We start from the raw sequence: 16,411 nt of genomic DNA on the forward strand, positions 1-16,411 counted from the left end.
GAGGCATTACCTCTATGGAGAGACATGCAAGATATTTATTGATCATAAGAGTCTAAAATACATCTTTACCAAGGAAGAATTTAATATGAGACCAGTATTTAAAAATGCGGATACGATGCGGAATGCGGCCAAGAAAAATCCTTGTTGACTTGGTGCGGATGCGGTCAAGAACGCGGTTGACTCGGCTGAAATCTAGGTTGATGCGGTCATAACTCGGGAGAAAAAAAAAATCTCTACTTCAAATATCTCTACTCGGTTGGAGCTCTTGGAGCTTTCGAAATATCTCTACTTCAAATTAGAGGGCATGGAAAGACCCAAAGGAAATGTAGAACTATCTCTACCCCCGGGGCGGAGCTACGTGTAACATAAGGAGGGCAGCTGCCCCTGTTGAGTTGGGCGAAGCTCCTTAATAGGCCCAACTCAATTGGGCCTAGCCCCTTTAAAATTTGAAGTCTGACCCTCTATGTATGCATAAGCCTGCCCCCCCTTATGTACAATCCTGGCTCAGCCACTGTCTACCCCATTTTGGTTGTCTTTCCCTAATAAAAAACCACTTAGCTCAGAAAAATGATCTGTCCTCAGGAAAATAAATGAGCTGAACATAATGAAGCCAAAAAAGGGGAAATCCGCAGCATTCAAACATTGACAAAAAAATAAGGAAAAGGAAACATAGAACTATCTCTAGAAAATTTTCAGAAGCAAAGCATAGTATGAGAAAGATATCACTCCCAAACGCATCCATATTATTTTCCTTTTCAAATCCAAGACTTTCATGTCTACTAATAAATAACCCTACCTAAATCTAAGAAAAAAATGCCCAACTAAAGTACACAGTACCGTAGGTGAATAGAGACGGAGTTTAATATAAACCAAAAGGCTTTCTATTAAGAGTTTCTCAGCTTTAAAAATGTATAGTTAAAGATCAAGTACGCAATGAGAAAACAGACTATTGAGGCGAGGCGGACCAAAGAAGGAATTTTCCATTTTGCGAATGGGTAAAGTAGAATAAAAGCAAAAAAGAACGGACGCTTTTACACGTCTGATAATAGAAAAAACCACAGAATTTATGCCTTTTCTATCCCGGCTTATAGTAGATGGTAGTAGATATTAGTAGATACTAACAAACCAACCCATGAAGCTTCCCAGAAAATTCTCGAATAAACAAAACAACACACAACTTCTCTCCTTGCATAGCAAACCCTTCTCTTTATATTACTCAACTACTACCTTTGCCCACGCCACCAAAAGTGAGAATAGACCCTACTCATAGAATTTAGCTTGGCACATAATATGTCGTCTTGGTCTCTGTGGAACGTGAGCTGCGCTCTTGCCAGGCAAGTGTTGGCCAATCTTCAGGAGGTTTTGTTAAGCTCCAAGCTTTCAATTCTCTTCCCCGCCATTCCATTGGCCATCGGCGCGAATTACTTTAAATTTGGAAGTGTGAGTTTTGTGTTGTATTCTATTTATTGGGACTAAAATGCTAGCAGTAAAGGGGAGGTTCCCTAAGTCCTTGTACGTCTATCCACGTCCACTCGCTTTTCCGACGTGCGATTTTTGCTTTCGCATGGAAACCCCAACACTATAAAAACACAATTAAAGACTGTTTGATTACAGGATAGGTTGTCTTGGATAAAATCTATTAAAGGATTGCGTTAGCCATTGTTTTTTGCACAACTATTGAGGATAAGTCTGTCTAAGAAATGGGGTTTGGCCTGTAGGTCAATGGTTTAGGCTTTGTATCTCAACATTGAGGTCTCAGGTTCGATCTCAGCTTACCTACAAAAAAAGTCTGTCGAAGAAAACCGCTTCAACTTAAAAATAAGGATAAATTGATCCCAGAAAAAAAAAAGATGGAATTTCATTTATCCTTGTTGTTTAAAGAAAATATGTTTTTAGGGACAACTTATCCTGTAAATCAAGGCAACCCAAGATAGGTCTTATCAATGATAAATCTAGGGAAATGATATTTTCTCCCCCTCTGATGAATAAAATCACCCCCTTTAACGTGATTTGTTAAATTTAAAGGCAAAGACAAACCTTAGAAGGGGTGAATTTATCCTCAAGCAGTGAACCATTCTCACATACCTTTAAAGGGGGGGACTTTATCCGTCTCGGGGGTGGGGGGAGAATATCATTCCCTTAAATCTATCCAGCAATAAACAGTTTCTAGACACAAAATCAAGTGCGACTGTTTTTTCCTTATCATTTTCTTGCTTTTATTAAGTGCGTGTTGTGGGTCTTTCTTTTGTTTGTCATAATAGCCATGGCTTTTTGCTCTGAGCTCGCTTGGGCTTGCCATACTTGCTGAGCGTGTGAGCTTTCTCACAGAGTAAGTTCTTGGAATTTGGGAATTTGGGTTGCTTAGTTCTTGCATTTGTTCTTATTTTAAAGACACCATTTTCTAACTAACAATGGTTTTTCTATCTTTTAATTTAATTGCAGGCAAATTGCATATTATACTGGTCAAACTGGTATATTCTGTGAACATGTTTTTTTTATCAAATTATTTTAAGAGGGAATGAATCTTAGAGAGTTGATCCAAACCCTCTATAGATCGGAGGGTTAGGATCAACCTATGGAAATGTTTTTTTGGGGCACAACCTATTTTGGTTGCGGCCCATTTATTGGACAGTTTGGATCAACCTATGGCGCGGGCCATACTGTACATTTTAATGAAGCGAGGAGTGCGATAATCAAAATATGGTAGTGCTGATAACATTTCCCTAAATTTAATTTATTCTTGGGATTTGCAGTGGGAGGGCTTCTAAATGCAACTTGTGGGAATGCAACAGAGTTTGTCATTGCACTCTTTGCATTGACTCAGGGGAAGATAGAGGTGCTGAAGTGCTCTCTTTTGGGTTCAATTATCTCCAATCTGCTTCTTGTTCTTGGAACTTCTCTCTTCTGTGGAGGACTGGCCAACCTAAAAAAGGAGCAGAAGTTTGATAGAGTAAGCCAATTATCTGTACCCAATTTTTTAAAAAGAATCAACCCTTATTTCTTGTGATCTTACCGATTCTAATTCCATCTGCAGAAGCAAGCAGACATGAATTTGAGCCTAATTTTTCTGGGTTTGTTATGTCATATGCTGCCATTAATCTTTAGATATTCTGAGAGCAGTGGTGCGAAAATAGGCGACCCCATTCTGCAACTGTCAAGGGTGAGCAGTATTGTTATGCTTCTTGCGTATTTTGCCTTTCTTTTCTTCCAACTGAAGGCCCATTGCCGGATTTTTGAAGCAGAAGAGGTGAGTGTTTAATGTTGAAGTATAAATGATAAAATAACACTGACTCTAATAGCTTAACCGTTTGGAGTAACTGATTGTTTCACATGGTATCAAATTTGAAGTATAAATGATTAAAGAACACCCTCTTTTCTTGGGTTCAAAACCCAACAACTCCTTCATATTAAAATCCTCATATATGGCCAACCCAAAAGAGGCACATGTGCCACATGTACACCCAACCCAAGAAAAGAGGGGTCACACATGAGGGGAGGTGTGGAAGTATAAATGATTAAAAAACACCAACTCTAATAGGTTAAGTTTTTGGAGTCCTTCCTTTGTGAAAAAGCTAGCTATCAGAGAGGGGGTGCCCATTCCCTTATAACCCATCCTCATCCATTTTACTTATCCGATGCGCCCCCCAACACACACACACACAAAAAAAGAATAGAAATTAAATTGTCCTTGAAAGTGGTATATAACATATCGTATATCATATATGACAAACATATGCGACATGGTAGCAATACCACCCCTCCCCCCCCCAAAAAAAAAAAAAAAAAAAAAAACTACATATAATGCCAACACTCTCTGGTGCTGATCAGGAAGAAGAAGATCATGATGTCATCTCTGAGGAAGAGCCTCTAATAGGATTCCCTACTGCAATGGTGTGGTTGGCCGCCATGACAGTTGTCATCGCTGTCTTATCAGAGTATGTAGTGGGGACCATTGAGGTATGGTGATCAATTCTCTATGCAACTTCTCCATTACAAGTACTAATGTCTAATCACATATTATTATTAAATGGGAAACTTCACTATTTCACTTCCTTAATCAGTCTGCATCAGACTCTTGGGGTGTTTCTGTTAGCTTCAGTAGCATAATTTTGCTTCCGATCGTCGGAAATGCGGCCGAACATGCGAGCACCATCATATTTGCGTTCAAGAACAAGTTGGTAGGAATCAAGAAAATTTTAGCAACATTTAGGTTTAATTATTATTTTTATTTTACTAATTATTATTCTGGATTTTTTGAAGGATATAACTTTAGGTGTTGCCCTGGGGTCTGCAACTCATTTATCTATGTTTGTTGTAAGATTTTAAGGATCCCTAGCTAACCGATTCTTCTCAAAGTTTTCAGATTTTCTAATTTTCTACTAATGTGATTCAGGTTCCATTATGTGTAATCGTTGCATGGATTATGGGTACCCATATGGATCTTGATTTCAAGCTCCTACAGACAGGATCATTTTTCATATCAGTGTTGCTAACAACTCTTACTTTACAGGTGTATAATTAATCCACGCTTTCTCCAACTTCATTAACTTAAACAGAAAGATAATCTAATAAAGAATTCCTAGAATTGTATAACAAATTTTATTGAATGCGTACCCTTTTGTAGACTAGAATCCAAGCCATTAAAATAATCTTTCCTTTCAAGGATGCCTGATTAGTCTCAAACAGTTTCTTGAAGGGTACTAATTAGTGAAATTACCATTTTCCCTAACTGCCTTTGAGTATTCATGAGCCACATGTAAGCTTCTCACTGGGCAACGATTTTTTCCTCCATCAATGTCAATAGTAGGGTGCAACTTGGCTCTGGTTTGGGTTGAGCTCTTGCTAAAATATAAATTGGAATAATCTGAACCAGACCCAATTTTATAGTAAAAGTTAACCCGAATTCCCAAAATTCGACCTAGGTCACACCCCTAATTTATGGCCAACAGAAAAGTGTTTACAGAAATGAATGTCATTATCAAAACAAAGGGTGCAGATATCACCTTGCTATATGTAATTTCCTATAGATTATATGATGCTTGGCCTTGAATGGGCAATATAATTGAAGCTGAAGATATTCTTTTGCAGGATGGTACTTCCCACTACATGAAAGGACTGGTTCTCCTCCTTTGCTACTTTGTAATTGGGGCATGCTTTTTTGTTCTCCGAACTCCCCTTTGTAAGTACTTAACCTACTAACATGATCAGTGAATAAGAATATTAAAAGAATCGTATTGTTTTGTAGTACAGTGCCTAACTTCTTTCACTCTTTTTTTTTTTTTAATTCTAAGGGCAGATCACACAAATGTCATCAACTTTCGATCATCCTCTCAAGCGATCTTTGTAGTTTAGCAGGCAAGCTTCGTTTCCCATGCAATTGAAAAACCAGCAAACGTCTCAAAAATTGCTTGCTTCCCATAGTGGGGTCAGAAGCAATGACAGCAGCAAGGCACCCAGTAGTTCAGTTGTTGGGCAAAAAATATCGAGAGAATCTGAATTTATGGATGGATGGTAGTTTCATCTCTATTGACCGAGGAGGGGCACCGTATGGACTCTACGACTATTTTGTCCCCCCTAATTCTCCGTCTTTCACTAAAAGAAACACACTCATTGGTGATGGACAAAATCCATTGCCAAAAGATCAAAATCCATCCCTATATAAATCTCTTGTGTGTTTGGTTGCCCAAAAACTACAATAGTTTAGGGGTTTTGCTTTGCATTTGGGTGCCTCATCAGTAAAATCTCTTATTTGATTGCCAAAGTAGCATAGCGGTCCGTTGAAACCACGAGACCAATTTTATAGGTAATTATTGCATGTCTGGCGATGTGGCATCCATGTACCCTTCATATACCTTCCAAGCCAAATTTCTCCAAAAAAGTGGAATGTTGCTCTCTCTCTTTCTAAATTGGTAATGACACCCCTTCACTACTCTACATGGTTGGCAACCAAACACTACTTATCACTATTCTACGAGGTAAATTCTAGGTAAATCAAATATTTGTTTCCTCCCTATGTACTGCTTATACCACTAATCTACAAGATAACTACAGCCAAATAAAGAGCCTAATCCGTATTGTATATACATAGGGGTTTGCTAGACAATTTTGCGGAAAGCCATTTCACGGCTTTTGCATGAAACAACACCTCAGATGAATTAAATGAATAAGACAAAATCTGATAATAAGTGAGCCTCTGTGGCTATTGTCACATGCAAAAGTGAGCCGTGAACCTATTGCCTGTTGATTGATGAAATATATAGTAGATGGATGATCTAGGCTTCATTCATATAATTCCCGAAGCACACGTGGCATATGTGCTTGGATCTGATATTCGAGAAATTATATGGTAGCCGACCGTGAAACCACGGGCAGACAGAGAGAAAACCCTCCACCTTCATTTTAGATCCAAAGAAAAGTTAAAAAGAGGGGCTTTTGATGGATTTAAAAGCAAGGGAGGGGTTGTTTTCTCTCTCTCTCCGACCTTTACATGTAAAGGTCAGCCACCATATGAAATCTCCTGATATTCAACCACAGGATGATCCCGTGGGTCCAGGTCCAATGCTGAACAGAGATGAGAGATCACATTGCAAGATTGAGGCATGCAAAAATAACCGCCAAAAGACGTTTCAAAAGATGTCTTTTTTTCATCATGCTTGATCAATGGTCTAAAATCATCTGATTAGAGTTACCAACGACCTGATTTGTGATGGCCAACAATATCCATAGACCATATAACCGTGGTAATAGGGGTTGTATGTTTGTTAATTATTTTTTCATCAATACCTTTATTTCATGACATGGGTATCCCCACTCCAATTTTTAGGGGGGGACTATTCCCTACATGTCACTCCTAAACCTAAAACAAGCGCACCAAGTTAGCCTGGGGCTTCGAACTTGTGTGTCCAAAGTTTTAAATTTCGATTTCAGCTGAAATTTTGATGTTTCCAGAAACTGAAATTTCGGTCGAAATTGGGTAGTGGCCCACAAAATACTGTTTTTTCCAACCGAAATTTCAGCCGAAATTTGGTAAAGTAATAAAATAATAAAAATTAAGCTTTTATTTCGACCGAAATTTTGGAAATTTTGGAAATTTCGGTTTTGTACCCCTCTCGTGTCTGTCCCGACCGAAATCCGAAATTTCATTCCGAAATTTTGGATTTCCGTCGAAATTTAAAACCATGCTTGTGTCAATGGGAGCATACCCGTGACTTTAAGCTACAGAGCCAAACCCATACGGGTTATTCCATCAATCCTTGTTGAAGACTTCTATACGTAATAAAAGATGGCTCACTTGTGATGCTAACGTGAGAGAGCCAAGACAAAAAGAAAGGAAAAGGAAAGAAAGAGATTTCAGGGCTGAAGGCTAACGATAGAGCTAGGTGACATGATCTTATCCAACAATAATACTAGGGAAATGTTATCCGCCCCCGCCCCCGCCCCCTGCCCCCATGGTTTCTGTAATTATGTGAAAATGGTTCACTCTTGAGGATAAATTCACCCCTTTAACGTTCTTCTCTACCTTTAAAACTTAACGAATAACGTGAAAGGGGGGATTTATCCGTAGAGGGGGGATATCAGTACCCTGTTTAAGGGATTGCTAGCGACTTTCACAGAAAGGCATTTCGCGGCTGGGTGTTGCATGAAAGAAGCAACACAGGCTCACTTTTGAGCAGATTTTGTCTTATTCATTTAATTCATCTGAGGTGGCTGCTCTCTCATGCAACAGCCAACCGCGAAATGCCTTCATCATCTAAGCTATAAAGAAAGAAAAGTTTAACACTAGAGTTTGCATGTAAAAAAACTTTCGAAGAAGGAAAAAAATCCCATCTCATGCCTTAACTTTCTATATGACATTTAAAACTCACTAATAGCTAGCACGTGAAAGTTGATCGATTATGATGATCTTGCGGATGGGGACGGCAGGTAGGTGATTAGTCGAAATCCAATGGTTAAATAACGATTTTGGAGCATGCAAGGGTTTTACTCTAGTCAACAGTCGTGATCTGAAGTCAATCTGGACCGTAGATTTGTGATCGACATGATCCGACAATTTGATTGATCATGTGCAATTCAATTTGAAAAGGTATCCATGTTTAATGAACATAGGTAACATTATCGGACTAGGATGTTTCTTTTGTTGTGCTGTTTGAACTATGACAAGAATTCATGGTGGCCCACATGATCAATGGCCCTAATCAATCACTCCAACGAGTGTCATGTTGGGTATATGATATAAACCATGTATGTTCTAATATAATCCCAATAAGATAATCGACCGGTGTAGTGGGCATACATGGGCTAGAATCCATAAACCAGTCATTAACCCTAGTGTATCTCTATATATAGGGGCGGCTGGAGGCAACAAACTTTTGGATACCCACAAGATTAAGATTTGGATTTAGTTCATATTATGAACTGGATCAGATCCTTTAGATTTCCAAATCAGCTACGACAGTGCAAAAAATTCCGATTTTGAAATCTATCCTGCAAGACATTATTTGGAAATCAATATTTGTGGCAACTTCCTTCACCGTCGCTGCTCCTCCACGATGCTCCAGCAGCAGCGAGACATGCCTCCCTCCCTCCCTCTCTCTCTCTCTCTCTCTTTCTCTCTCTCTTAAAACATGATCATGAAGATGATTGATGTAGTTTGTACCTGAAATCCAAATCCAAATTAAAATACAAATGCAGAGGTATCCAAAGGGGCCCTTACATACATCTTTCTTTTTTAAACTGTTGCTCTATTTTTACCTCAAAAAAGTTTATTCATAAAAAGAAGACGTGCACATTCTTATCAATTTCTAATTTAATTTTGGAATCTTGTCGATTTTGGTTTCTTCGTTTCCTTTTTTGGATGGGTAACGTTTCCTTCTATATCATATACCATAAAAAAAATGAGAAAACGGTTCCTACACATATGTGTAGATAAGTTATCTACACACTAGCTTAAAATACAGTAGGGCCCACATTATTTGGGTGATCCAAACCATTCATTTTTAAGGCCCTCACATAGATAGGGTGTCCACAAAAAATCAGATCCATAGGATCATCCTAACCATTCGAACTGTGGAGGCAAAAAATGGACTAATTTGTAAAGGTTTAAAGACATCCATTTTACCTCCACAAATCGTAGGGTTGGGGTGATCCTATGGATCTGATTTTTTGGATACACCCTATGTATGTGAGGGCCTTTAAAATGGATGGCTTGGATCACTCAAATAATGTGGGCCCGCATTGTATTTTAAGGTAGTGTGTAGAGAACTCTCTACACATATGTGTAGGAACCGTTTTCTCTAAAAAAAATATGAATTTAATTTCTAACTTAATCTAAATATGGGAACTTTTGGTTTCTTGCGGCCCACTTTTCAGCAGATTTTGTCGTATTCATTTAATTCATTTGAGTTGGCTCCTCTCTCATGCAGCAGCCATCCTCGAAATGCTTATCTGCGAAAGTCCCTAGCAAATCCCTCTAATTTATTCATATCAATTTTATCTCGAACGAAGGGTATATACGTCATTCCAGCCTATTTCGGTAGTTTCATATGAAACAGATACAGATACAGATACAGATACAGACACAGATACAGATACAGTGGTAAAAGAGGAGTGGGAGATTTCAAGAGCTTATAACAGATTTTGTTAGAATAAGGCAAGGGAGGAGGATATTTTTTTTATTTTTTTCTCTGTTTTTCAACTTGTTTCTGTCCGTTGTGTTGTTAGATGGGATTTAGTTGCAGAGGAAGATACGGCCATGAGAAAGTCTTTTAAGGATTCCCTCAAAACACTCGAAGCAGATATTCATCACGCGAATGCTCTGTAATTCTCTTCCCATGTTTCTTTTTATGAATTGGGTGTTCTTCTGTTTGATTCCGGGATTTCCTTTTTATGAGATTTTTGTATTTATTATGGTTTTCGTTTCAGAACTTCATAGGGATTTATTGTAGCCTATTAAAATTGCATAAGTTCTGTTAGATTTGAGAGATTTTATTTTAAATATCCGAAATTTATGAATCTCTGCTTTTTTTTTCTTTTTTCTTTTTAACTTCTTATTCATCATTAGCTCTTGGATTTGTGAATTTGAAAATTTTGAACTATTGTTGATTGGATTGTTTATATCGTTACTTTTCTAAGCAGTTGTTTGCTTGAACACACAAATCCCAGAGCTAATGATGAAGAAGAAGTTTATGAGTTTTGATTTTCTGTCCTTTTTCTCCTCCCTCATAATGCTTCTGCCTGCCCTGAATATGATGGGTTTTCTTCAGATATCAATGGATGGATACTGTTATTGTTCCTTGGATAGTTTGGTTTGAATTTTTATCTATTTTTTGTGCAATATTAGGACTTATTAATGTCAATTATCTTTCAGGGTATTAAGCTTCAATGCAGATAGACCATTCAAAGGAAAAGGCTTCAATGCAGATACTATATGCGTTTTTTTCGTTTTTATTAGTTTTTTTTTATTCTCCATCAGCTGCATAGATCTGATTCGGACTTTTTTTTAATGCTAGAGAAATTATGTTTTCCTTTTTAATTTGATCCAAACTCTGTAATGGGACTTGACTTATTATTGTTTTTCGCATGCTATTAGTTGAATTATTATCCCCTTAAGATGGTTTGGGCATATCCAACGTAAGCCTTTGGATGCTCCAGTGAGAAGAAGTGACTCATGCCAAGTTGATGATGGAGTAAAAAGAGGTAGGGGCAGACCGAAAACAACTTGGGTAGAAACAGTGAGGAAAGACTTGATGGCTAGGAACATAACAGAGAACATTACCTTGGATAAGAGAGAATGGAAGAAAATGATAGACGAACCCAACTAGTGTCAAGATTAGACTTAGTCAAATTTGAGCCGGGTAGATTCTTTCACCTTCTTCATGAAAATTGTCTAAAGGATTCATTAGCCGACCCCAACGAGTTTGGGACAAAGGCTTAGTTGAGTTGAGTTGAGCATGATATTAGGACTTACTAATGTCAATTATCTCAATGCAGATAGTATTACGTGCAGGGATTTTTTTGTTGGGGTTTTTTTTTGTTCTCCATCAGCTGCATAGATCTGATTCGGACTTTTTTTTTAGTGACGGGGAAATTATCTTTTCCTGTTTAATTTGATCCAAACTCTGAACGAGGCTTGGAACTCGGCTAATTTCCTCTGAATTCTCTGAATTTATTTTCCAAGCATTTCAAGAAAAACACAATTGTCATTTTTTCTTTGTTGTCATTATGACGGTTGCATTTCAAGAAGAATCATTCGTTAGTTTCAAAGTCTTTTTTGGGTGTTTTGGTTAATTGACATAATAGCAATGTATTCACTCATATAGTTATGTACTGGCGCTCTTTGTTCCTATAAAATACACCTTGTTCCTGTACAATGGGTAGTAATTTTTTGCTTCACATGATTTTTTTTTTGTTGGGACCAATATTTGAAAGATGTTTCTTCTATGCTGTTTAGTCTTTTACTTATTTTGGTACAACCTCTGCAATATCGGTTTATTCTGTGTTGTTTTTCATTTGATGTAAAATCAGGGCTTCTGTGTATCGAAGGGAAAGTGATGGTGCCTGCCTTCAGATGAAACTATCTTATAGCTCGGCAGCTCACTTATTTCTTTTTCTTGTGCAATGGACTGATTGTAGCCTAGCTGGTGCCCTTGGACTGCTTAGAATCCTGATTTACAAGGTAAATTTCTCTTTATCAACTATCTGTCATGTTTATCCAAGTCTCTGTTCTTTTCTACAAGCAATTCATGCCTGCCTTTAATCTGCTACAACATTTTTCTATTTTATCTGGTTTGTTCAAGCAGGTTTATCTGGATGGCAAACCTACTATGTCTGTTTATGAAAGGAAAGCTAGTATTAGAGAATTTTATGGTAAGCTGAAAGAAATGAATATCATCTTTCATGTAAAATTATGTTCCTCTGGCCACAATTTACTTATCACTGTTTCCTTTTCTACCTTAAAAAAATGTTTTTGTTTCCTCGGATGGAAAAGACCAGATTCAATTGTTCAGCCATTAGCTTACTTAGTAGTTTGGTTTCTCTATGGGCAATTGGGCACAATTTACTTTTCACTGTTTCCTTTTCTACCTAAAAAAATGTTTTTGTTTCCTGGGATTGAAAAGACCAGATTCAGTTGTTCAGCCATTAGCTTACATAGTAGTGTGGTTTCTCTATGGGCAGCTGTAATATTTCCTTCTTTACTACAACTTCAAAGAGGAATCACTGATGTGGAAGAAAGGAAACAGAGAGAGATTTGCTTTGAGAAATATAAGAAAAAGGTTGAAGAAGAGAAGGGCAAACTTTCTGAACTCGACTTAGAGAGAGAAGAAGAGTGTGGGATTTGCATGGAAATGAATAGTAAGGTCGTCTTGCCCAATTGCAGTCACGCATTGTGTAGGAAGTGCTACCAAGATTGGTATGGCTCTATGGACTCTGCAATATCCTTTTGATCTACTTCTTTCTGTTACAAATTTTGGTTGTATTCCCTGTCTTCTCGAACAATGTTCAGCGAATTCTACTGGGATTAAAAACAAGAATGGTTGCATTGTTGGTTTGCCTTCATAACATTTTAAATTTATACTCCTCAAATCTGTCTTTATCTATTTTACATGGATTCTTCTGAATCGAAGAATTACCCGTGTCGGACACATGTTGGATTCCAATACTTAGGGATTCAATGCGGCACTTCTAGATGTATTTAATCTGTTTTTTTTTTCTAAATACAGCAAATTTACAATTAATGTTTTGAGTTTTATCTATCTTAATAGTAAGTTTTTTACATGGAAATAAAATATTTTTTTTACTTAATTTATCAAAATTTCCAATATATAACCATATAATCATCTAAAAGGATTAAAATTAGCTGAATCTACGAATCGCCAAATCCGACACTCGATAGCCTGGTCGGATTCTGACACTCAGTATCTGAACCCATGCTGCATAGCTTTTTAGTTAGGGTGTGTTGAAGACTTTTTAGTGTATAAGAGAAACTGATGGTCTATTTTCTGCGTGTTTCAGGCGTACACGGTCTCAGTCGTGCCCGTTCTGTCGTGATAGTCTCAAGAGGGTGAACTCAGCAGATCTTTGGATCTATACAGATAAGTTTGAAGTTGTTGACATGAGCTTAATCTCGAGGGAGAACTTAAAGCGACTATTCATGTACATAGATAAGTTGCCTCTTGTCCTTCGTGATTCCGTTTTTGTTCCCCACTAGTTCTCACATCAGATGAGTATTTGGGAGTCTCACCTTAATCGCAGCTGCTTGTTTTGCTCTCTAATTATTGGATTTCTCTTGACGGCATTATTACATTGCTCAGAACAATCTTCAGAGAGAGGACCACTTGTACATAAATATCCATTCCTCGCGGTTAAAATTGTACATAGCTATATACTGATTAGCTCATATCTTGAAAGGAATCACATTTTTGTTACTGATTTGTGGATCTTTCTGCACTATATATAGATCATATTTTAACCAACATGTGTTGCATTTCTTGCTAACTACTTCATCTCTTCATTGGGTTCACAAAGGATTCTGTGATTGGGGTTCCGGCTGCAAGTTCTCAAATGTTTCAGACATAACTCTTATGTTTTCTCAATGAGAATTCAATAGAATAGCATTGGTTAGCTTTTTCGAAAAATTGAAAATTCTGTAGCAATGTATCTGTTCATTTGTGATCTCAAGCTCATTCGTATCTCGAGGAAGGCCGATCCGACAAAATTCCGTTTGAGTTTGTCATAGGCTTTCTCAAGATCAATTTTCAATTTTTATAGAGCTAACTGGATTCCCGGTTTTGGATTGATGCATTAATCAAATAATTTTGTGGGCATTAGGGCGTTCCTATTAAGAACAAATGCACCTTGATTTGTACTAAAGATTCCATTTTGGAAGAACCTTTCTGATAAGATTTTGTACTGGAAATTACAGGTGGGGCTACAATTTGAGGATTACTGTTGGACTTTTGTGTGGATGTTTCCAAAGTTATTTTATTCCATTGTTTTAGGATTTGGTGTCATTTCTAAATTTTGCTGTATGGCTTGAGTTCACGTTATCTTCAATTTTTTTCTTGGTTTATAATTTCAACATCCAACAAAATAAAATAATAGAGCAGAGGATTTGCTAGACAATTCTGCGGGAAGCTCATTTATGCAGGAGAGAAGCGGCTAAGAATAAAGTAAAAGAAAAAACTTTAATAAAAGGGAATTGCTAGCATCATCGCAAAAGGCATTTCGCAGATGGTATGTTGCATGTCAGACCAGCCACCTCATGAGTGAAGACAAAAGATATTGAATAGTGAGCCTCTGTGGCTGGTCTTACCATCTACGAAATGCCTTTTGCAATGGACGCTATCAATTCCCTTAATAAAAATAATTAGTTGTTTTTGTTTTCTTTATTTTTCAGCCACTTAAGACCATCTTCTCACTCTTGACTCTCAATTCTTTCCCTCTCCCACCTGCCCTACCTCTCACTTGGTAAAATTACATTCCTTAAACAAAATCATGGTTGCCAAACATGGTCTAAACCGTTTTTCGGCCGGCCATAATTTAAACGCTTTTGTTACATGGTCACATGCTAAAAGGACATCCTACTAGGACTGGGGCCTACAAAAATCAACAATTTAGCTTCTCTTAACGAAACCCTAAACAAATCTTAAAAGATCAGGGGGCTAGGATCATCCGATTAGAGTGGTTAAAATGACAACGGGCCAGACTTGTGGTGCTAATTAGATCAACGGACCTGATCGCAGCTTTATGACACTCGTGGTGCTGAAAAAGTGATAGTTGGGAAAGAGCCTAACAACGATTAGATGAACGGTCTAGATCATGATGAATCAAGTGCGTGGGAGCCCTCGAAGTTCTATCTCATAGCATCATTGCCCTTATACTAATGGATGGTGACAATGCTTTTGCATTAAAATAGAAGAGACGGTATCTAAAAACATTATGTTGTAACATGATTCTTAAGTGTCTGAATATGGGGTGGTCATACAACGTAAGCGAACCCTAAAAGAAAAGGGAGGACATGATGTGATTCGCTTATCCATACCTTATTTTAAGAGCTTTTCCTAATCTTTTTAGTTGTTTGTATGGTTGGTACTAGGGGTGCAACTCGGGCGGGTTCAACCCGGAAAAAACTCGGGTTGGGTTGAGTTCAAGTCGGGTTCGGGTTTGGGTTTTCTCAACCCGGGTTGAGTTCAGGTCGGGTTCGGGTTGAGGGCTTGGGCAACCCGACCCGAGTTCAACCCAAAATTTTTAATAATTTTTTAAGTTTTTAAGGTTAAAATCTCGGGTTGGGTTCGGGTTGGCCTCAACTCGAACCCAACCCACCCGAGTTGCACCCCTAGTTGGTACTTGGTAGCCTATTTTTGGTGCAACTGGACCACAGGGAGCATGTGGATGGAGATGCTAACACAACCCAAGTTTCCATACTTCTCAAAAAAAACTCTAAATGTCCTCATTCAATAGAGTACAATTCTATATTATAGGCTTATAGCTCAGTTGCCAAGGCTTGTTTAGTAATCCGCTTAAACAGTTAAATATGATTATAATATTCCTCTTTGAGAGAGAAGTCTTTGTTTCCTTCATAAATTTTCTTCTTTAAGTAGGTTTATAAAATATTAATAACATTCTTGTTAGGAAAACCAACCTGCCTGACTCAAATAGGCTTACTGTTAAGCGGAGGTGGTAGACATTGGCAAGGGTAAAATCGTCTCTGTTCCATATATATATATATAGAGGAAAGTGAAGCTACACCACCGGTGTAGCTAACTTAGCTACACCGCCAGCTTAAAATACAATGGGCCCACATTGTTTTGGTGATCCAAACCATTCATTTGATTGGCCCTCACATAGATAGAGTGTCCACCAAAAATCAGCTCCATAGGATCATCCTAACCCTTCAAACTATGGAGGCAAAAATGGACAAATTTGTGAAGGTTTTTACACGTTCATTTTTGCCTCCACAAATCGTAGGGTTGGGATGATCCTATGGAGCTGATTTTTGGTGGACACCCTATCTATGTGAGGGCCAATCAAATGAATTCTTTGGATCACCAAAACAATGTGGGCCCATTGTATTTTAAGCCGGCGGTGTAGCTATATATATATATATATGGAATGACGGAAAAAAGAAGAAGAAGAGGAGGAGATTTAGGAGAAACTAACGGCCCTTTTTAAGGGAGGATGTAATCAATCCCAAACCCATCCAAAGTATAGAAAGTGATTATGACTTTGATCATAGATTGAATATTGGTCCCACTGCCTTATCTTGAAGAAAATGGAAACACAGAGGAGGTCCCCTCTGTTCCTGAGGATGGTGAAGTGGAAAAAAGTAGCCTTTCCAACATACATCCACACAAGGCATGCACATACAACAAGGTATTAGGATTTGATTAAATTTTGGCACAAAATCATGCAA

The 16,411-nt window shown here is 37.9% G+C and overlaps 2 protein-coding genes across 4 annotated transcripts; both read left to right on the forward strand.

The window, feature by feature from the left end:
• The first annotated feature begins 1,150 nt into the window (after positions 1-1,150).
• On the forward strand, positions 1,151-5,915 carry LOC143851578 (vacuolar cation/proton exchanger 1a-like). 3 transcript variants are annotated; one of them, XM_077361052.1, is made up of 11 exons: positions 1,151-1,440; positions 2,262-2,329; positions 2,443-2,471; positions 2,754-2,950; positions 3,035-3,247; positions 3,829-3,957; positions 4,062-4,178; positions 4,261-4,314; positions 4,394-4,510; positions 5,089-5,179; positions 5,292-5,915. In XM_077361052.1, the coding sequence occupies exons 1-11, from the start codon at positions 1,291-1,293 to the stop codon at positions 5,345-5,347; spliced, it is 1,221 nt and encodes a 406-aa protein (XP_077217167.1). In that variant the 5' UTR covers positions 1,151-1,290; the 3' UTR covers positions 5,348-5,915. The 3 variants fall into 3 exon arrangements, with proteins under 3 accessions (XP_077217167.1, XP_077217166.1, XP_077217168.1); XM_077361051.1 differs by having other exon boundaries at positions 5,297-5,915; XM_077361053.1 differs by having other exon boundaries at positions 3,035-3,160; positions 5,297-5,915.
• Positions 5,916-9,582: 3,667 nt separating this feature from the next.
• Positions 9,583-13,430, forward strand: LOC143849924 (E3 ubiquitin-protein ligase AIRP2-like). Its single transcript, XM_077359225.1, has 5 exons — positions 9,583-9,816; positions 11,524-11,674; positions 11,799-11,865; positions 12,175-12,409; positions 13,012-13,430. Exons 1-5 carry the CDS (start codon positions 9,752-9,754, stop codon positions 13,205-13,207), a joined length of 714 nt encoding a protein of 237 aa, XP_077215340.1. The 5' UTR covers positions 9,583-9,751; the 3' UTR covers positions 13,208-13,430.
• The last annotated feature ends 2,981 nt before the right edge of the window (positions 13,431-16,411 follow it).

The sequence above is a fragment of the Tasmannia lanceolata genome, unplaced genomic scaffold (genome assembly GCF_043159265.1).
Source record: "Tasmannia lanceolata isolate RefF3 unplaced genomic scaffold, GAP_Taslan_0.1 ptg000018l, whole genome shotgun sequence".
Classification (NCBI taxonomy): Eukaryota; Viridiplantae; Streptophyta; class Magnoliopsida; order Canellales; family Winteraceae; genus Tasmannia; species Tasmannia lanceolata.